The 13,829-nt window shown below is 51.3% G+C and overlaps 1 protein-coding gene across 1 annotated transcript in view; it reads right to left on the reverse strand.

Annotated features, from left to right (window-relative positions):
• The window catches only part of CLPTM1 (CLPTM1 regulator of GABA type A receptor forward trafficking), a 29,063-nt gene extending 16,107 nt beyond the window's left edge, over positions 1-12,956 (reverse strand). Inside the window, exons 1-2 of the mRNA XM_082710692.1 lie at positions 12,841-12,956; positions 5,926-6,038 (exon numbers count right to left, since the gene is read on the reverse strand). Of these exons, the coding sequence (XP_082566818.1) occupies positions 5,926-6,038; positions 12,841-12,912 (185 nt within the window). The 5' untranslated portion in view covers positions 12,913-12,956. The remainder of the gene's footprint in view (positions 1-5,925; positions 6,039-12,840) is intronic.
• Between the last annotated feature and the right edge of the window lie 873 nt (positions 12,957-13,829).

Genomic DNA, 13,829 nt, shown 5'->3' on the forward strand with positions numbered 1-13,829 from the left:
AACATATCAACATTTATATATCCTGCTATAATAAGATTATATTCTGCTCACATATGTTCTCATGTACGTTCTTTATCAAGTTTACACATGAGTAGGGGTGCCTGGGTGGCTCAGTGGGTTAAAGCCTCTGCCTTTGGCTCAGGTCATGATCCCAGGGTCCTGGGATTGAGCCCCACATCGGGCTCTCTGCGCGGCGGGGAGCCTGCTTCCTCCTCTCTCTCTGCCTGCTTCTCTGCCTACTTGTGATCTCTGTCTGTCAAATAAATAAATAAAATCTTAAAAAAAAAAAAAGTTTTCTCATGAGTATACATAAGTACGTATTCTTAAAAACACTAAATAGACAAAACTATAGATTTACCAGGTAAAAACTGAAGGGAAGACTGGAACCAAAAAAGTAGAAAGAAGTTTCTTTTTTGTGTCTGAGGACATTTGCTAGGTGTGTTGATGGGTAACAGAAATGTTAGCCGAGGGCCCACATCAGGTAACTAGAGAGCTACCATACAAGAAGCTAAGACCCCACGTGGTACCACACCCAGGACTAGGGGACGCAGGCAGGACCTAGTCTTCCCTGGGAGGCACCAGGTAGTCACAGCCAGAGCCTTGAACCTGGTGCAAGGAAACCCCAGATGGATGCTGCCAGCCTTGCTTAGAGCTAGGAGTGGACACAGGGTGAAGTCCTGGCCAATAAGATGTAAACACCATGTATTGTGCTGGGCTTTGGAAAAGTGTCCTTAAAGAGACAGAACATGCCTCCTTGATTTCTTCTTCCCTCCTAGAAGGCAGATGTGATGGCTGGATCTTCAGCAGCCATCTTAGGCCATGCAGCTACGGGGTAAAACCCAGTGAAGGTCAAACAAAAAGCAGGAAAGAATCTGGGTTTCAGAAAACTGGAGAATCCTGGTTTAAGTCCAGAACAGTACATGAGAGAGAAATAAAAAACTGCTATTGCGTTAATTCAGGTCACTCAGACACATGCTGCTATGTAATTACTAAATTAGACGAGTACTTATTAATTACTATGAGAAGCAACACAGCAGAGGTTGAGCGCTCGGCCTCTAAGCTGCTATACGTGGTCCTGAAGCCCAGCTCTGCCTCCTGTCAACCGTGTGACCTCAGGCAAGACTCTTAACCTCTCCAGAGCTCCGTTTCCTCCCCAGTTAAAATGGGAATAATGACACCATCTACCTCATGGGGTTGTTCATAAGCATTAAATACGTGGATGGCTATCTGTATCTCTATCTAAATACATACACATATGCACCCATGATAAGTATATGCCGTCTAGAACGAAGCCTGGTACGCACTCATAAGTACTTTTGAAGTGTTTCATCACAGGAAAAGATGCAGACAAACTCTCCGGAATGGAAAAATACTACAAGGGAATTCTAGTGTAGGTGGATCCCAAACCACACAGAGGGGCAGGATCAGGCACAGGAACTCATCTTGGCCTGTAGAAGCTCCGGAGCCCTGGGGTCTGGGGTCTCAAAGGCCATGGCCCTGCTGAGCCATCTGCTGCCTCCCCAAGAAGTCCCTGATGCACACGGCTGAGGAAGGTCTGGAACTGGTAATCTCAGGGGAACCCTCCACCTCCAAGAGAGGCTCCCATTTTAGTACATATGCCAAGGGAGGGTGTGGGAGCAAGGACACCCAGTGGCAGCCTGGCCCTGGCTTAGTGTGTGGCCTGTGGGAGTCCCACTCCCTCTGGGCTTCTGGGTCCCCATGTGTAAAACAAGGCTGATGGGACCAGATGTCTTTTAGGGATTCCAGATCCCCAGTTCCCTGAAGAGCACCTGTGTGTACCTACACGCCCCCAGTTTTGTGGATCCTCTCAGACGGCACATGGCCACATGCCTCCATCCACACATTCCAGGCCAGGAAGCCCTACCCTCTGACAACAGGCCTATAGGGGAACTGGCACTCCCCTAATGCTTTCAACTTCCTGGCTCAGCAAAAAAAAGAGACTTTGGATCTTCTGTCCCACCCCACCTAGGTATCCTACGTTCCCAGGCTCAGAATTAAGTTAAATAGATAAAAAGACAGAATGAACACTTTCCCATATCATCCATTTTCCCACCCGGTTCCCGTCCCATCCCCCACGCCAGGTAACCAGGGGTGTATCATGAAGGGGTGGTGAATCCCAGACTCCACCCTCTCTCCCCCAAAAAGTCCATTCTCACGCAATCTACTCGAAGCTTTGTAGAGTTCCCAGGCCCCTGAAAACAAACCCTGAGCCCCGCTTTCAGAGTACCAGACAAGATGGTCTCCGGGCCCCCAGCCAGGCGGATGCTCGGTGCAGCCTGATTCTAAGGGAGGAAATGAGCCTCCGTTGGAAGTGTATTAAAAATGTCTATCAGAAGGAAGTGCCCTTATGTACTGATGTGGAAAGATTTCTAAGATATACTGTTAATGAGAAAAAATCAAGGAGCAGAACTGTGTAAAACAGGCTGCTCTTATGTAAAAGTGAAGGGAAAGATAAAAATAATCTTTATCCGCAGCTGCTTGGAGCATGGAAAAAAAAAAAAAAGAAAGAAACGAAACTCATAGGTAAGAAAACTCCAGGTGCTTACTGGACGTGGCAGGGGAGAGTGGAACAGAGAAGGGAGAGGGAACAGAGGCCCCGCCGTGGAAGAAGGTTGGAACATGTCAGGCATGGCGCCCAAGAGTCCGGGCGGAACACTGAAGAATTTCGTGTTCTGGGTGGCACCACTGGAGGACGCCGGGCCGGCGGCGTGAGGGCTGACTGCATCTGGGATGGTGGGCTGTTGTCTTTTTTTCCTCCAGCTGTTTTTCTTTGTAATTTTCTAAGGTTTTTTTTTTTAACATCAACAACAAAAGTGATCCTGGCCAATTCTGAGCAGATACCAGAGTCTCATAGCATCCCTTCGTGATCTGCGAGCTAACTGGCAGGATTCTGAACTCAAGATGGAAACTCAGACACAAGAGGGACCATCAGCCCACCTGCACACACGGTTCGGAGGTGGGGGGACTGAGACGCCGGAACAGACCGTGCTCCTACTCAACGTTGGACTCTAGCAGGCACTTCCACGGCATCCCCCCTCCCCCATTTCTGGAGCTGATCCTCTGGTGTGGACAAGCAGGCTGTTCTCAGTTTTTCTCTCTTCTGAACAACTGTCTGTGAGCAACCATCTACAATCACACTGGAGGCAAACTGCACGTGCATGCTCATAGGACGGCCCCCGATCTGCGACACTTCTGTTACTTTCTTCTTTCTATGTATCTGTATTCTTTGATTTTACTCTCTATGATAAGTGTGTATTATTCATATATTTATAAGTTTAGGGGAAAAAAACAAACAAACAAGTAAGACAGCCTAGAGGAGACACATAGTTGGCCACCCAAACCACCCTCTTCTTCCTCGGGAACAAAATTCCTGCTTTCAGCAGGGTACGAGATTTCCCAGAATAAAGACCACATCTCCCATTCTGGTGGCAAGCTACGGCCATGTGAGGCCATCCTAGCCAAGGGAGGGCTCCTTTAAACAACTTGGCTGTGCAAGGATGTGCAGGAAAAGGAACCCTCTTGCTCCGCTGGTGGGAAAGGATATGGCGACAGCCACGTGCACAACAGCACGGAGGGTCCCCCAAAAATTAAAAACAGAACTACCATAGACCCAGCAACGGCACTACCAGGTATTTACCCAAAGAATACAAAAATACTGATTCAAAGGGATTCATGCACCCTGATGTTTACAGCAGCATTTACAACAGTGAAATTCTAGAAGTAGCCCAGGTGTCCACCAACTGATGGATGAATGGACAAAGAGGTGATGCGTGCAGGTAAGCGCGCACTGGAATATTACTCAGCCATAAAAAAGAACAAAAGCTGGCCCTATGCCAAACACGGATGGAACTAGAGTACTAGGCTAAGCAAAGTAAGTCAGAGAAGGACAAATACCACGTGATTTCACTCCTCTGTGGCATTTAAGAAACAAAACAAACAAGGAAAGGAAAAAAACAGAAAGAGAGGGAGGAAGAGAGACAAACCAAGAAACAGACCCTTCATTACACAGAACACATGCTGGTTAGCAGAGGGGAGGTGGGTGAGAAATGGGAGAAACGGGTGGCGGGGTCGAGGGTCACAGGTGCACAAGCACACCTGTGATGAGCACCGGCTGACGGATGGAACTGGCGAGTCACTGTAGGGTATATCTGGAACGAATACTCTGCAGGTTAACGAACGGGAATGAATGAATGAATGAATGAATGAATTTATCTTTAAAGATTTTTATTTATTCGACAGACATAGATCACAAGTAGGCAGAGAGGCAGGCAGAGAGAAGGGGAAGCAGGCTCCCCGCCGGGCAGACAGCCTGTTGCAGGGCTTGACTCCAGGATCCTGAGACTATGACCTGAGCCAAAGGCAGAGGCTTAACGCACTGAACCACCCAGGCGCCCCAACTAACTGGAATTTAAATAAAATCTTAATTAAACAAACAACTCTGCCAAGAAATTCCTCACAACTAAGGAGAGAAAAAGTCTGGGGCGCCTGGGAGGCTCAGTTGTTAAGCATCTGCCTTTGGCTCAGGTCATGATCCCAGGGTCCTGGGATTGAGGCCCACATCGGGCTTCCTGCTCAGCTTGCTTCTCCCTCTTCCGCTCCCCCTGCTTGTGTTCCCTCTCTCTCTGTCAAATAAATAAATATAATCTTTAAAAGAAAAAAAAAGAAAAGCCTGCTTAAACACACAGCCTGTCTCTTGAAAACATTTCACTACAATACATCTCTGGACAGACAAAGAAATGTCCATTTTGCAGGTGGGCAAAAAAGGCCCAGAGCAGAGAAGGGAACTGTCACTAGGTCCAGGCCAGCAGAGGCAGAACTCAGCCTCAGGTATAGCTCCCCATACCCACCGAGCATCTCCCCAGGGCCTCGGTCATGGGCCGAGCTTCCAGAAGGCATGCCCTGGCTCCCACGACCCAGGGAAGAAACATCTGAATGCACACACACAAAGATCACCAACAGCCAGGCACGAATGCACAGCCTATAGGACTCCAGTTATATGAGGTAAGTAGAACAGCCAAGTTCATAGCGACAGAAAGTAGAATGGTGGGTGCCAGGGGCTGGAGGGAAGGCAAACGGAGGGTAAGTGCTCAATGGACATAGTTTCAGTTTGGGGAGATGAGAAAGTTCTGGAGATGGAGTGGTGGTAATGGTTGTACAATTGTGCACTTAAAAACAGGTTTTAAAATGGAAGGTTTTATGTAATGCACGGGTTGGGGCTAAACTGCGTGTGTGCCCCTGTTCCCTCCCCCTGACCCCAGTCCCAGGCCAATTCATATGCGGAAGTCCTAACCCTGAGCACTTCAGTGACTATGTTTGTATTATTTAAAGAGGTGATTAAAGCTAAGTGAGGTCACTAGGGTGACCTTATAAGAGACTAGGACACAGACACACACAGTGGAAGGCCATGTAGGGACATAGGAAATAGCCATCTACAGACCAAGGACAGAGGCCTCAGAAGAAACCAGACATGCTGACACCTTGATCTCAGACTTGTTGCCTCCAGAACTGTGAGGAAATAAATTTCTGTAGCTTAAGTCCCCCTGACCCCTGCCCCTAGCCTGAGCCATTTGTTACAGCAGCCCTAGCAAATTAATATGTATTTTAGGGACCCCTGGCTGGCTGAGTTGGTAGAGGATGGGACTTTTGACCTTGGGGTCATGGGTTCAAGCCCCACATTGGGTGTAGAGAGTACTTAAAAATAAAATCTTAAAACAAAGCAAAACAAATAAAACCCCACAACACTGTATTTTACCACCACAAGAAAACTCTATCATATTAAAAAAAAAAGAAACAGATCTCCACTAACAGGGTGCTGGTTCATCCCAGTGACTTTTTCCTTTTCTTCTTCAAACTTTCCTGACTTGATTTTTTTTCAGTGAACAAAACCAACCGCTATGCACTCACCTGAACAGCACGCCTTTGATGACCTGCCAGGCATTGGGTGCTGGCTGGGGTGGTGGGTTCTGTGGCTGGGTCTCCGCCGGCGGGTCCCTCCCGATGCTGCCATTGCTGGTCACCTGCAGGAAACAGAGACACGCGTCAGGAGGGAAGGTGCCACCTGAGGCATGGGGGCGGTCTGAGGCCCCACTGCATGCCAAGGCCCAGCACAGGGCTAAGCACACAGAGCAGGTGCCTTGATCAGTAACTGGAGAATGAAGAGTAAAGTCACCCAGGAAGGGTGGTGGATCTTATTCCTTCAAGACAAAAACACTCTCCCAAAACCAGCTCTGTGCTGGGGACACAGAAATGACTAAGACAGCCTTGTGCTGCCCCCCTTGGGATCACAGTCCAGTCGGGGAGCCCAAGAGTCCCCAGACAGGGATGATCCAGAGTGGAGAGGGCGGGGATATAGGATCCTAACAGGGACATCTGAGGTCACGGAGGGCTTCCTGGAGGAAGGGACCATTGAAGCTGAGGCCTAAAATACGTAACAAGGGGACACTGCAGAGGAGGCAGCAAGTACAGAAAGAAAGAGAGACATGGTCTAGTGGTGAGGACGGTCCACACTGCTCCCTGAAGCTATAGCCCAGGATGCAAGGTGTCTACTGGGGATAATGCAGAAAGGTGACCAGGGCCAGGTTCTGTAAGCCTTGGGTTTGTCTGAGAGGTGCTTCCCTGGGCAAACAGGGCCTTCTCTGTGGCCAGCCCTGTGCAGGGCCCATCCCTCCAGGGGCTCCTAGCTAGCAGGAAACAAACAGAGATAAACACAGCCAGAGTGTGAGCCACGACAGAAGTCATTGCCACAAACAGCACACACTGCCCTGTGGGGCCAGAACCATGAGTATCTCCAATCAGCAGCCACGCAAATGGAGGCTCAGGGAGGCTAACCCACTTGTCTATTACTCAGGAAGGAAAAGGGCAGCAGGATGATGAGGAGACGGGGAGGCCAGGGAGGTCAGGTAGGGCTTCCCAGAAAAAGAACCTTCACTCAGAAACAGAAGCTCAGAAGCAAAGAATTTCATCATGTCAGGAAGGACCTGAGATGGGGAGGTTCTTCCTGCCCCTCACCTTGCACCTGCTACTTCCTAATCCTGTCCTCTTCCTCCTCCCAGCTCTGTCCCCTCGCTGCTCAGCCTTTAAGAGGCAGGACCAGGACGATTATGGTTACTATTGGGCAGAAGCACCACCCAGCACAGAGCAGGGGCTCTGTGGAATCAACATGTGCTCCCTGAAGGGCTTGCCCCCGGCACCCAGGTCCAGGCCTCCACTGCCTAGCCTCCCCCCACCATGGCCTGGAGCCCACTCCTTCTGGCATTTGTCATCCCATCCCCTTCACCAGCAAGAGCTCGTCTCTGCATCTCCCAATGTGAGGGACACCACCATGGTAAAAGGTGGGGGCTCTGGGGTCCCGCAGTTCCTGGCTATGAGATCTTGGGCACGCCACTTCCTCTCTCCCACCCAAGAGCCAGGTTGTAAAAACACTGGTATGTTAGAGACAGAAAATATTTCCTTTGTGTGTGGACAAAAAGATTTCCTGAGCACCTACTGTATGCCAGGCTCTGTGCTATGCAGTGACAAGACAGCTCTGGGCCCTGCCCTCCTGGAGCTCAGGGTCCAGAGGGAAACACACCCATGGAACCATCAACAGGATCAAACTGGTAAACAGGGGGAAAGTGCCCTGGAGGAAAGATGCAGGGTCAGAGAATGGCTCCTGGGGTGGGGACAGGGAGCCACTTCGGATCAGGTAGTCTGACACCTGCCTGAGGAGCTATTTTTGACATTTTGGTGAAAAGCATGCTGGAAGAGGGACAAATTCAGGGATGCAGTTGCTGGGGAGCAGGCAAGGTCAGAAACAGGCTCAGGGCCCCCTCATTCAGGGCTGGCCTTGCTACTGGGAGCACCAGGGACCAAGAAAGAGCTTCCAGCAGGTCTGACCTGATTCCCATCAAGCAACGGAAGATGAGGCCAGGCCGGGATCTGACCCACCTCTGGTTGACCCTGAAGTCTGTTCTTACCCGCACTGGCAGACAAGCTGGCTGGAGACCCTTCCACAGAAACATAAATGGAAACTGCAGAGAAAAGGCACTTTGCTATGCTGGCCACAATCAAAATGATAGACAATCACGAGTGCTGGCGAAGCTGGATGGGCTGTATACTACCGGTGGGGAAACAAGAGCTGCAACTTTGAAAAATACAGCAGAGAACTAAAAAGTAAAATGTGCAGGATGCCTGGGAGGCTCAGTCAGTTAAGCGTCTGCCTTCGGCTCAGGTTGTGATCCCAGAGTCCCGGGATCGAGCCCCACATCAGGCTCCTCGCTCAGCAGAGAAACTGCTTCTCCATCTGCCCCTCCCCCAGCTAGTGCGCACGCACTTTCTCTCTCTCCCCCCCCCGCAAATAATATATTTTTTTAATTTTTTTTTAAAGATTTTATTTATTTATTTGACAGAGAGAGATCACAAGTAGATGGAGAGGCAGGCAGAGAGAGGGCGGGGGGGGGGGGGAAGCAGGCTCCCTGCTGAGCAGAGAGCCCGATGCGGGACTCAATCCCAGGACCCTGAGACCATGACCTGAGCCGAAGGCAGCGGCTTTAACCCAATGAGCCACCTAGGCGCCCTTTTTTAAAAATTTTTTAAGAAAATAAAAATAAAAAGTGAAATAGGCACCTGCCATACGAAGCAGCGGCCCCGCTCCTCGGTCTCCACCCAAGAGAAAGGAGAACTGTACACATGCACGAAAGCTCACGCACAGAGGCGCCTGGGTGGCTCAGTGGGTTAAAGCCTCTGCCTTCAGCTCAGGTCATGATCCCAGGATCCTGGGATCGAGCCCCGCATCAGGGTCTCTGCTCCGCGGGGAGCCTGCTTCCCCCTCTCTCTCTGCCTGCCTCTCTACCTACTTGTGATCTCGGTTTGTCAAATAAATAAAATCTTAAAAAAAAAAAAAAGTTTATGCACAAATGCTCATGGGGGCATTGCTGGTAATAGCCAGAAACAACCCTGATGCCCCTCGATGAATGAGTAGGGTGTATTCATACAATGGAAAGCTACTTGGTAATAAAAAGGAGTTCTGCTGGGGACAGAGTGGCTGCAAAAGGGAACTGAAAGGTTCTGAGGGGATGGGGACCGGATGATGGCAAGTGGCAATGGTTGTTCAGCATGACCACAGTAAATGCCACTGGTCTCCATACTGATGACAGGTGAATGTTGTGTGATCTGTTACACTTCAAAAGAAAGGTAACTCTCCTGTGGCTTCCAATTCCCTTGGAGTAAAGGCAAAATCTTCAGGTTGCCTTCCAAGTCTTAGCCTCATCTGGCCCCCTCACTGCCTCTCTACTCTCACCCCTCTCTGCTCATTCACTGGCTTCAGACACATAGCCTCCTCACTGTTCCTTCATACAGCCAGGTACCTGTCACCTCAGGGCCTTTGCACAGGCTGTTCCCTTTATCTAAGAGGTTCCCACTCCTCCATATCTGCCTGCCTCCCTCTCCCTCATCTCCTTCAAGTTTTTGTTCATACACTGCCTCCTCAGGGGGCTCCTGGGTGGCCTATCAGTTAAGCAACTGACTCTTGGGTTTCAGCTTAGTTTATGATCTCAGGGTCGTGCCACCCAGCCCCATGTTGGGTTCTATGCTGAGCAGAGTCTGCTGAAGTTTCTCTCTCCCTCCCTCTGCCCCTTCCCAAGTTAGCTCTCGTACTTGCTCTCTCAAATAAATAAATCAATCTTAAAAAAAAAAAATAGTCACCTCCCCAGAGAGGCCTTCCCAGACTACCTTGTTTAAATTGAAACCCTCTTAGCCACCCCTCACTACTTATCCCCTTCCCCAGCTTTACTCTGTCTATGACACTTATCAATATCTGACCCGCTATATATACTTCTTTTTTATCTTATTCACTGTTTTCTTGTCCATTTTTCTATCCCCACTGCCCAGCCCTTAAATAGAACATGAGCTCCAAGAGGGCAGGGACTGTTCTGTTCATAGCCGTAGCCCCACCATTAGCCTGGGGCCTTGCATGGAGCAGGGACTCAGTATACGTCAGCTGAAGGAATGAAGGGCAGGGCTGAGGGCCCTGTGTTGGAGACCCTGGGTGGAGAAGCAGGCTAGCAGGAGCATGGACTGCTGAGGGCCCCATAGGCCTGGGGAAGGTATGTGGCTACGGACACAATACTGTCTAAGACACAGTTCCTCCTCTGGGACCCACATGTCCAGTCTCACACACAATCCACGGAACTACTGGCTAAGGGGCCCAGAAGCAACTGAGACCAGGAGGCTGGGCTGGGAGCATGAAGACAGGCTTTCCAGCACATCCTCACTGACTGCCATGATCCACCATAGGAATTCCAGTCCAGCCCAGCCTCTGCCTCAACATCTCTTGATTCCACAAACACTGGGCACCTGCTCTGTGCTCTATGCCCAAGCTGGGCAGTGCAGGGGACAAGAGATTGACCATGACAGACCTGGTTCTGCCCTCCAAGGGCTCCCAGTCCAGGGGAAGAGACAGGCAGATGGTATAACCCAGAGTGGGCAGGGCTGGGACAGGAGAGCCCATGGTGCCATGGGAGCCCTGACCCAGTCTTAGAGGGTCAGAGAGGGCTTCCTAGAGGAGGGGACGTCTGAGATGTACAGAACCTGTAAGGATCAACCAGATAAAGAAGGAAGAAGAAGATGCAAAGGCAATAAAGAGAAAGCAAGGGGCACCTGGGTGGCTCAGTCATTAAGTATCTGCCTTCAGCTCAGGTCATGATCCCAGGGTCCTGGGATCAAGCCCTGAATTAGGCTTCCTGCTCCGCCAGAGGCCCGCTTCTCCCTCTCCCACTCCCCCTGCTTGTGCTCCCTCTCTCACTGTGTCTCTCTCTGTCAAATAAATAAAATCTAAAAAAAAAAGAGAGAGAGAGAGAAAGCAAGGTACACTGCTGGCAATAAAAGAGCTTCACCGTGGGTGACACTCCTCTCAACCAGTGGTTCTCAAGCAGAGGTGATCTTGCAACTGGGACATTTAGCAGTGCTTGGGACATCTCTGACTGCCACAACTGCAAAGGGGTAAGCATGCCACTGACCTCTAGCATGCAGAGGTCACGGATGCTGCTCAACAGGCTGCTGTGCACGGGACAGCCCCCCACCACAAAGAATTAACCAATCCAAAATGTCAATAAATGCTGAGGCTGAAAAACCCTCGTCTAGGGGCACCTGGGTGGCTCAGTGGGTTAAGCCTCTGCCTTCGGCTTAGGTCCTGATCCCAGGGTACTGGGATCGAGTCCCACATCGGACTCTCTGCTCAGTGGGGAGCCTGCTTCCTCTCTCTCTCTCTCTCTGCCTGCCTCTCTGCCTACTTCTGTCTACTTGTGATTTCTCTGTTAAAAAAAAAAAAAAAAAAAAAAACCCTCGTCTAGCCTGAAGAAAATTCAGATCACACAAGACCTTGATCTACACAAGAATTTGTACTTTACCCTGAGGGCAAAGGAATAAGTCTTGAAAGGTTTGAAGCAGAGGTGGGACAAGAGAAAATCAGGGGGTCCCTGGAAGCCCGACAATCGGAGCAACCTGAACCCTAGCCTCTCTGATCCACCTCTCCATCCAGTAATGGACAGAAACTCAGAGCGGGGAAAAGACCTTCCTTCAATAAGACCGGGAAATCCCTGATGCCAAGGGACTGAGTGTGTTCATTCTAGAGCTAACTCAACAAATACTTCCTGAGGCTGTCCCCAGGTCAGGCCCTGGTTACAGATGCTAAAACAAGCACGTTGGGCTCTATCACACAAATCTCATCCTGGGGTCCTCCCTAGGTGCTATTTTATGCTCAAACCTCTGAGCTCTCTTGGTCCCTGGCACAGACTTTTGCCACAACCCCAGTCATTCAGGATTATAACTCTCTACATGTCAGTCTTCTCTCCCACTCCACGGATGGCAGGGACGTGGCTGGAACCATCTTTGTGACCCATCACATGGATGACCATCCTGTGCAACCCCTTCACTTACCACTGGAGAAATGAAGGCCCAAAGAAAGCAAGAAACTTGTCCAAGGTCACACAGAAAGTCAGCTTCATTCTTCCCTCTCAACCTACACTCCTCTCCCCTGTACTGCCTCCCACATGTCAGTGACATCCCAGTGGGTGGGTCGACAGCACCTTGCTGTCACTCCATCCATTCCCTACACGCCTGAAAGATGGATGCCTGAACTAGTATGTTCTGCAGCTTTGGTTTAGTTGAGGCAGCAATGGAGCAGATGTCCTCAGTACCTGAGCTAACTCCCCGACAGGATTACTTTACGCTGTAAGCACACCCATCCCAGTCCTGACCACCCTGGGTCAACAATGTCTGGTCACTTCTACACGGAATGGATCCCAAACTCAACCTGGGTGACCTTCTGCAAGCGCTTTAGTCTCATTCTTCCTGGGATTCCCGTCTGTAAAGTGGGACTGTCGGCCTTCACATCCCGTGCCCTTACCCACGACGATTACCTGACTTCCCCAGAGCTGGGAAACTCCCACTTAGTCAGTCGTTGCCCACATCCCAGGCACTGCAAGGGAGACCCTAAATGCCAGTCCACTTTAGGGACGGTCTTGGAAGTCTGGAATCGCAGAGTAGAGAACCAGGGTGCTTGGGTTTAAGTCTGCGCCCCTCCGCGCCACTGTCTCCCAGCTCGAGCAAAGAGCCTGGTGGCCGCCCAGCGCGAGCGTGCAGAGGACTCGGCGTGCAACAGGGCCCCGCTCCCCGCACTGTCCGGCCTCCAGGGCTGCCCGGCCCCACCTGGGCCCGGTACTCAAGGTCCCTCTGGGCAAGGAGCCCCCACTGCACCAGGTCCCGCGAAAAGGGGAAGGACACGCCCCGTGGGAGGCCCCCCGGGTGGGGAAGAACCCCTCAGGCCCCTCTCGGCCTCCGTACCTGACCGGAGCCGCCTCCCCCGGCCGCAACCACGGCGCTGCCAGCCCCGTCCGCCTCCTGCGCCGCCGCCATCTTCCCGCTCCGGGTCCCCGCCCCCGCCGCCAGCCCCGCCCCGTCCCCGACGGCGCCAGCGCGATCGCGCGAGATTTCACGCTTGCCGGAGCCGCCAGCTACCGTATCCGGCAGGAGCGCATAAGCCACGCCTCTCGAGAGAGCCGCTTCCGGCTAAGAAAGAACCAGTTCGGCCACCGTACTCCGCCTCCACTCCGCCTCCTCTCCGCCGTACGTTCGTTTTCACCCAGCAGACGTTCTCCCTGCTTTGAACTTCCGGACTTTCTCGGCGGGCGTAGGAGCTTCTCAGAGGCTCCATTCCCTTTGCTTTCTCGGGTAAATTCGCGTCTTCCATTTATGTGAGCGTTGTAGGCCATCCTGCCCGCCCCGCCGATTCTCCGAGGCCTTTCCGTTTCCGTGTTTCTTGAGCTTTCCCGGCCACCGTAACGCCTCAAAACGATCTGGTCGAAGCGCGCCCCTCCTGTGTTGACTGAACCTCTGCGGCCACCGTACCCAGACTCAGGGGGCGGGCCTTTGGCCAATGTCGTAGCCTTTAGACAACTCTTCCAAAAGCAATCCTTTCTTTCAAGTACCTTTAGGTTGGAGTTTTCCCGTGCATTCAGAATTAGTATTTCAGGGTTCTCCCAGCCGCCAGCCCTTCCCCAAGCTTTCGGGTCACCTAGTTTAGCCCGCATGCGCGTTCCGGGGCAAATTCCGCAACTCGGACTCGGCTTCAAGGGCTCTGTGAACTTCATACTTTTTCTTAGCTATGTATCTTTGTACTGTTCCAAGCCGGGACACGTGTTGCAAGACCCCTGGCCTGGGGAGGGTGGTATGGAGATGAGGGAAAAATGTATCAGCGGCTGCTAAGCCTTATGTATGAATTGAGTGGAGGTGTGACCTGGGTTTAAACTCTGGTTGTGCTACTGGCCTTCTAA

The sequence above is a fragment of the Mustela nivalis genome (assembly GCF_964662115.1).
Source record: "Mustela nivalis genome assembly, chromosome: 18".
NCBI lineage: Eukaryota > Metazoa > Chordata > Mammalia > Carnivora > Mustelidae > Mustela > Mustela nivalis.